The 8,177-nt window shown below is 40.0% G+C and overlaps 1 protein-coding gene across 1 annotated transcript; it reads left to right on the top strand.

The window, feature by feature from the left end:
• The first annotated feature begins 1,560 nt into the window (after nt 1-1,560).
• Nucleotides 1,561-6,937, top strand: LOC145225277 (uncharacterized). The gene is made up of 6 exons (XM_080091972.1): nt 1,561-1,790; nt 1,965-2,164; nt 3,127-3,600; nt 4,623-4,849; nt 5,183-5,476; nt 5,634-6,937. Exons 1-6 carry the CDS (start codon nt 1,767-1,769, stop codon nt 6,458-6,460), a joined length of 2,046 nt encoding a protein of 681 aa, XP_079948098.1. The 5' UTR covers nt 1,561-1,766; the 3' UTR covers nt 6,461-6,937.
• Nucleotides 6,938-8,177: the final 1,240 nt, after the last annotated feature.

Genomic DNA, 8,177 nt, shown 5'->3' with positions numbered 1-8,177 from the left:
AAAAAAATAACTCAAAAACAGGCGAAATGTTTTCTAGCAATTTATTTTTAATGAGATACACGCTCCTGAAATTTGGCTACAAGATTCGGAATTCTTTGCAAAAATTACGTTTTTCAAAATAAAGCGCATAATATCTACAGTATAACAAAACAGTAGAATCTGTTCAAATGGCTCTGTGGCCCATTGAAAATGTCTTGGTGGCCTAGTACTGGGCCATGGCCCACAGTTTGGGAACCACTGTCCTAACCCTACCCCTCTTCAGCTGCTAAATAAATAATTTAGCTCTTTGCGCCACTTATCGAAATTTAGCTAAATGTGGGTCAGCCGTATATGGAGCTAGTAGCTCAACCACATTTTTTTACAAAATAATATGATCACAAACAATTTTCATTCACTGCACTGGTTTCGTACTTCAAACATCCATTCCATCCAAGGGACGCATCAGAGCGATAAGTCATACATGTATAGTGAGAAAACTATATCGTTTGCTGGTATTTAGTAAAAATGCAAACAAAAAACGACCTAGCGTTGAATCTGGTAGCAATAAGCCAATAAGGGAGATAGACTTGATGATAAATTAATTATGGGCTTCCCATCATTATGAAGATCTGTGATCAAAATCTCATATATCAGGATACTTAGGCTATACTGATGGAAACAGGCATAGAGTCCGCAAATGAAATGTATTCGACAAAAGGCGAGTATAGTTTTGGGACAAGTCACTTGAACGGCGTGGTGAAGTCCGTCTCAGGCCAAAACTTTGAACCTGCTGACATATCTGGTACTGCAGTATGCATGCATGGTAGACTGCTTAAAATGGGGCACCTAAAATTTAAACGACAAGCGGAGATTATGGTAGAAAAATTTCCAGAATAGACACCTACACACGAACTGAATGAAGTCATGCGAGCTGCCAGCTAAAGCCAGCTTTCAAAACCGTCAAGCGGAACTTCAAATTCTACGTTCGTTTACTTGTGAATAGGCTGAATGGACTGGTGAGGCCCTTTCCAGCATATTTGTATTAAGTTTACTAAAGTCCCGTTAGAAAAGGTATTGGATTTCCTAGCGGCTAGCCCTAGTCAATGATATTTAGCTGCTTAAAATTGCGCAAGCCACAAGCTTAATAATATCGAGATTAAATCAACGTATAGAAAGCTAAAAAAATCGTGATGTTACACATACAATGTTACTGTTTAAGTTGTTAACCCTACAAGTCTATTAGGTACCACTGTATTATAAAGAGAGAACAAGCTTCGTTTAAAGGTTTGGGGCCACATTATAGGTTTTGGTAAGTCTTTCGTAGGCCACAAAAGGAGACTCTTTAGCATTTAAGGACTGAATTTGCTGTTCTAATTGAATTTGGTCGTGAGACCCAAATCATATCAAAGTACGGCCCGTGTGCCACAGTTTTGGACCAAACTGGTTCATTTTATGTGTTGAACTAGTTGGTCTTAACATTAAACATTAAACTGGTTAATGATTTGCCACAGCGAAACGTCTATTTGGCATGCTTGCGGTAAAGTAATCAAAGCCAATAGGTTGTTTTATGTTTTAGGTCGCCTTGTAGTTCCAGTGTTAAGCGGCTGTTATAACAACGCGACTTTTGTTTTGCTCGGGGAATGATAGTCCATATTTTTAGAAAAGTGGTATGTGGCTAAACGGTTTAGGATCACAGTGCTGGTACGATTTCAACTGTATGTAGGCTAGATGCCAAATTAAGGCTTTTGAAGAGACTGGAACCTAGTTTGACGGATGCCTTTCGATCGATGGACAACAAACAAAAACAAGAGGTATTTTTTCAGTCTTAACTGACAGAGAGGACTAAATAACAAACATTGCGGGCTGCCCTTAGAAAAGTTGAAACAAACAAATCTAAAGATCCACTGGGTAGATCATTAAGCAATACTCGTAGATTTATGGAGATAGTTGCAAATGAAACAAACCTTTATTTGCAATCATTACAGACAAGAATTCGAGCCTTTTCAAATAATTTGTTTCGACTGGAAGCCAGCAGTTTCAAGACAACATCCCATGAAACCGATTATCTCGGCTGTGGTGCATTCGGCCATGTTCGTCGCTGCCATCACAGACTCTACGATACTGTTGTTGCCAAGTGTTACCACATCAGTGGAGATGAAAATCAACAAGCCAACGTTCTAAAAAAGTAAGGAATTTTTCATAATAGCCATTGTTACTGTTGTTGTTACGCTTTGTGAACATTTCTGGAGGCAGTGAATCGCTTACTTGTATTTCACGGTCACGTGATTTTTCAAGTGTGCAGCGTTGTTACTGCTTGCCTGTAGTGATTGCTTACTCCTGCGTGGTATGTAAATTGGCAATTATATCCAAGCTGTAAAAGCTTGTTTCGTTTAATCGTTAATCATTCTATTTTACCTTTCGAGCGAACAATACAAAAAATAAACACAACAGTTGCAATATTGTTTAAAAAATATTTCTACTCGAAGTTACATTATTTTGTGCCAAATTTGTTTATGATCTAAAATCTAATGGTTTTCGTATACCTTAACCCAGGGGCGGGCAACTTCTCCAGTCGGCGGGCCTGATATGGGAAAATGAAGTACTTGGCGGGCCGGATTCGTGAATCGATACATTAATCGCGTATTTATCCAGTGATTTAAAACGGATTTTTGACCACCTAAATTAAATACAATCAAGAACGTCGCAATTACAATACAGTCCAAACAAAATTATTCATCACAGCCAATTTAATGCATACACCACAGACTCAGATACTGCTGAAACACTAACCACACTACACGTGGGGAAACAAAGGAAACCGTGAAAGCAGGCCACACGCAAGGTTGGCAGTTATGTCGTAACAATGGATGTATGGTGCAATGGTAACAACGGCGGGAAAGTTTTTTTGTTATTGGGGAGCGTTACTGTTTGTTACAACTATAATTTGACGTAGTAAGCAAGTAGTGGGGGATTCGGCAGACTGTGGCCGCGGGCCACGTTATATCATGTAATACCAGAAACTGTCTGCGGGCCGTTCACAATCCCGTCGCGGGCCGGATCCGGCCCGCGGGCCGTATGTTGCCCGCCCCTGCCTTAACCGATTCTGTTTGTAGAGCAACGTCCAATTGCTTTAAATTTGCCCTTTAGTGTCTCCAGAGAAGCAAACATTCTCAGCAGGTTGTATCACGAAAACATTGTCAAAATAATCGGAATAACTAGTTGGAAAAACAATGTCGCCATCATTATGGAGTACATCGATGGTGGCTCACTGCACGAATTTCTCTTCTCCGAAAAGATTCCGAAAATGTCGTTGGAACTAGGCCTTTGCATCGTTCAGCAGTTGACCTCAGGACTAGATTACCTGCACAGCTACAAGGAAGACATTGTGCTGTGCCACGGCGATCTTAAGCCGTCCAACGTTTTGTTGACTTTGGCATTTGTCGTGAAACTTGCTGACTTCGGCTCCACCAACGTTCACGACGCAGAAGGAAACAGAGGAGGTTCGGTGATGTTTAAGTCTGTCAAGATTCAAGAATCCAGCCAATACACGCTTAGTCACGTCGCTCCCGAGTTTCTGAAACACGTGTACGGACCAAGGTTTCCTTCTATGGATATATACAGGTTTGTAAGACATAACTTTATACGTATGCAGAATTAACCTAATAGTAAAGTTTAGTTAAAACAATAAAGTTGTTGACGCCCTGTTGTTTGCGCTGTTACGGCTTTAAGTTCCGTTTTGGAGAAACTTAGAATTCAGTTGAGTTGATTTTGCTTGGAAGGACGCAAAGCATAACACACTGGACGATCACCAACCCGGAAATATCTGCGCAATGTTGAACGTTGTGGCAAAATATTGGCATAATAGGGGGTTTATGACTAACTAATTTTATGGCGGATTATGACTAACAAATTGTTGTAGTTTCCAGCTATAGTCAATCACAAATGCCTAGTTTTTCGAGCTTACCTCTGTCATTTTTATGATGATGTTTTGTGTCTTACGTCATAAATAATTGCCTTTATATGATTGAAAATAGTTAACATTGTGACTAATTAATCAGATTCATCACTTAAGCGAATATAGTAAAACTTGAAATCACAATTTAGGCACCAATGACATAAACAATTTCGCTTTGCATGTACATAATATCCCACTGAGTGAAACCACTAGCTAAAACGCTTAAAGCTTTCGATATCCCGACCCTGATTGTTTGCGGCATGACCAACGTATACCTAGTATCGGTTGTCTTAACCTTTTGCACCAGGAACAAAGCTCACGAGACTATACAGTGCGTGGGAGATCCTATGGTAAGCCACATGAGCAAAAGGGTAATTTTTCCAGGACCCGCAAGGTTTTGCATGTTGGGGTAAAAGCTTATGGGGTCGCACATATAAAAGGAACCGAAATTTACGTGTGCAAAAGTTCAACTTCCTTGCACCAGTTTAAGATTATATTTGATTTAACAGTTTTTTAAACACAGCTTTTATATACGTCCTGTCATAACCCTCTTTCACGATTTTTATTGGTTGTACAAGCTTGCATGGATTAAAACTATTTCAAATGGCAATAGCATCCTTGACAAATCTCATTTAAGTATTGGTTTGTAGAATTTTAAAAACCACCCTTGTACTTATTATCTGTGCAGTCTGTCGATGATCATTTACGAAATATTCACGAGGAAGCCTGTGTATCATGGTGCCCGTCAACTTCCACTTTACACAAACTTGCTGGAGGGAAAGCTTCGTCCCGACATCCATGTATTGGATGAAATAGAAAAACAACATGACAATCAAACCCTTTTGGGGTTTCTCAAACACACCATGACCCAGTGTTGGGACTGTAATCCTCAAAAACGACCTACAAGCAAGGAAAGTAGGTCTCTATATATTGTACGATGATTTTTTTCCGGCTGCACTTTCAAATAACCTAAACGTTTTTATAAGGACCGCACACAAGAAGGTCATTTTTGAATCACTAAAACTACTTAATTAAAAGTGGTAGTTAAAATTGCAGCAAATGATTAGTCCCCCTGTTCCGTCTGGGCAGACTGATTGTTTTTACTAAATGGTTAAAATTACGCGTGTTTTTCATCCGGATTACTAAACGCGTTTTTTATTTCTTATCTGTGTTTATTGTGTGTGAAAACACTAACGTTGGGATTGTTACGGCATTCACGTACAGTCGTTAAATAATCGCTCTTTCCAGTTTGTAAACAGGCCACGGATCATCTAAAGTTATGCAACGGTCTTGAAATACATCACGAATGGAAGTTGCTGTCCAAACGGTTGGGACGCAAGCCGCTTCCCTACCTACCGAATGACGCTACTGTTGATTTGACGCATTTCGATCGCGACTTCATTGGGGCGAAAGTAACAGAATCGCCACATAAAGATGATGTTCTTACTGCGTCAACCGAAAAGCCTCGTTTACCTGTATCAACTCAAGTTCCTGGCAGTTCGACAGTCAAAGAAGATCGTCAACCAACTTCGCTGCAAAAAGGTATGTAATAATTTGCATTTGCACTTGTCATGGTTTTGTGTTTGTAACTGTTTGGAGCTTAATTGTTGGAGAAGGTTTTAAACCGTACCACGAAATCAAGCTAAGCTTCACCTCATACGCAAAATCTTTGTGCTTTATTCTTATTTGTGTTTTAAAGGATGCAGCTTCGTTGATCACCTGACCAAGTCGTGTGATAAAGTTATTGAGATGGTCAATGCAAACGTCGATGATGAAACTGTTGACAGGAAATGCACAAACATTCTGGAACGCATGAAGAATAAGTTGCCAACCCGAAACCAGTTTCCTCTTATGATAAAATGTATTGAGATCGCGAGTTCGCTCAAGTCACGTTCTATGTTTTCATTGTCCATCGAGTTTTTGAAAATCTCCGCTAACCTTTACAAACTGCTGAGAGTCGGCAGCAATGAGCAGCAATACTGCCTCGGTAAGATGTCTGCAACTTGCCGAAATCTCGCTGACGATATGGGAAAGGAGTTTCAGGACGACGATGTGAGAGACAACATACTACCCTTGTTGGTTGGTGCGTTGTACGAAGTGAGAAACGGCACGATCGACCCTGCGGAAAAAATCAACACGTGCCACAATATACTGAAACACTTTATACACGTCTGTAATTCCATTCACGATTACACCCACGCTAAAGAAGCTGCGAAAATATGCCAGAGTACACTTCTGACCACCATGTCGTCTCCCGTCAAGCCCAACAAGATTCAGCGAGGTCAGTTTTGTGACTGCATCGGAGACGTGTATTTTAAGCTTAAAAATAACCCACAAGCGCTTGCCATGTACCGCCAGGCAATGGACAACCTCATATCATCGCCCAGCTGGACAAACACAGCCAAAAACCAGGACCAGTATATTGCGTCGATCCAAGACAAAATAGAAAATTTGGATCTTGGCGATGAGGTGTTTGAGCCAGAAACCGAAGACACTGTACACACCAGCAGTGTTATTCATCTGTAAGCTTTATGTAAGGTGCAAACTGTTCTGCACTTAAACGACGTCTTTGACTTTTCGTGCTTGTCCAAATTTGAAATCTTCGGCTTGAAATATCCGTAATTGTAAAAAAATGCAAGACCATTGGTCGTTTTGGGGGCACCTTGCAAGCACTTAATAGCGTTTCCATTTGTGTTTAATAACTGATCAGCGATGCATTATTGTGAAATGTACCCATCAGCATTAAATAACTGAAAATACCTCTAGCTTTGGGACGCCTTCGTGGTCGTTTTTTATAACGCAAGATATTTTGGCGGGTCAATGTGATTTTATGCGCCAGACCAGCTTTAACAGACAGAGCTGTAAAATCCACTGAGTTCTTTGCTTTGTTTGAACGTTTTAGGCAACAGCGTAATGTGGTTTTATTCTCATGGTGTTTAACTTTGTGATTTTACAGGAACTGACGATGCCGCTTTGAGGCAAAATAAATATTATCTGTCTTTACATCTACTGGATGTATTCATCTATTTAAAAACGTGTCGAAGATCGTGTTGTCTGCTAACAGTTAAAGGGGCATATTGATATCTTTTTGATCATCATAGTGGTTTGAACGCATCCCTTTAGGCAGTTAAATGCCTTTCGAGTTTTAGGCTTATAACTGCGTTGGAATGTCTGTAGTTTCGTTCTATTTTTAATTCATGCAGGAATGTGTACAGTTTCGTTCCATGTTTGCGTCAGCAACCCAAGAGTTGTGTAGTTTCGATAACTGTAGGTTTAGGTAAGTTTTTTGCTGTTATTGGCCCTTATTTTCTTTCAGAAAGATTGGGTAGCCTGTAGTTTAAACAGTAAAATCGTAAAAGGTTTAGCAAAAATCTGTTGAGTCAGGTTTACGACAATTCTGTGCAAACCTGTTAAATCATCCGCAAGCTGAAAAGAAATTACATCGGGCACAGCGTGCAGGAAATGGTATGCGTGTCCTTGCGACTTGCACTTCCTGATTGTGCTAACAGCAATAGTCCAACCGTTGGTTACTGGTTAAACTTACTAGTCACGTCCGCTCTTACTCATGACGTCAGTGCGAATATTAGGTCATTTACGTTACAAGTGCTTAAATATTTGACAGGCTAAATTGAACGTGGAAAACGATTTGACCAGCGTTTTTATCCGAAATTTGGCGATGTTCGTTTTGAATGAGCAGTAGTAAGGTCGTCTAACAAGTTTTGTTCACCGCGCAGTTACGTCGCTCGTGTGCATTCAACAAGAAATCGCCTCTTTAAGTGTATGCAACGTAGTTTTAAGCCAAAGCTGGCATTCTTAGAACAAAACAGAACCTATGTATTACAACAACTGATAACAGTTCATTTTAAACTGCATGTAATTTCCAGGTTACGTGACATTTGCAACGATTTAGCATGTTATGTTTTTATTCAAAATCGCAAAACAGAATATTCGAGCACTTTCCATGTGAAACTTGTTGCAGTAAACGGAAGAAAACGCTCGGTTGATTACTAAACCTCCGAATCCAAAACGTGTTCGCTTGGCTGATTTAAGAACGACGCGTGAATTCCCTGCAGTCAAGTGGCCTGTGGGATTTATTGTAACCTTTTCATAAGGCAGTACGATTACAGGTTGCATGGAAGATGTTGACGTGTTACATTTTCTGAATGGAACTAAAAACTGATTTAAAAAGATGTGAGTTATCTTCGCGGGTTATCCCAAAAGGTTATCTTTTGCTTGTTAGTAG

The sequence above is a fragment of the Phallusia mammillata genome, chromosome 4 (genome assembly GCF_965637545.1).
Source record: "Phallusia mammillata chromosome 4, kaPhaMamm4.hap1.1, whole genome shotgun sequence".
Taxonomy (NCBI): Eukaryota; Metazoa; Chordata; class Ascidiacea; order Phlebobranchia; family Ascidiidae; genus Phallusia; species Phallusia mammillata.
Note: the sequence above shows the minus strand (reverse complement) of the source record. Positions and strands in the feature narration are given on the sequence as shown.

What these genes read in the sequence shown, in the direction of transcription:
- LOC145225277 (XM_080091972.1), top strand. Translation starts at nt 1,767, where the DNA reads ATGGACAACAAACAAAAACAAGAG. An exon ending in CAAGCCAACGTTCTAAAAAA is followed by an intron (nt 2,165 to 3,126) that starts GTAAGGAATTTT and finishes TTTGCCCTTTAG; the next exon opens with TGTCTCCAGAGAAGCAAACA. An exon ending in CCTTCTATGGATATATACAG is followed by an intron (nt 3,601 to 4,622) that starts GTTTGTAAGACA and finishes TTATCTGTGCAG; the next exon opens with TCTGTCGATGATCATTTACG.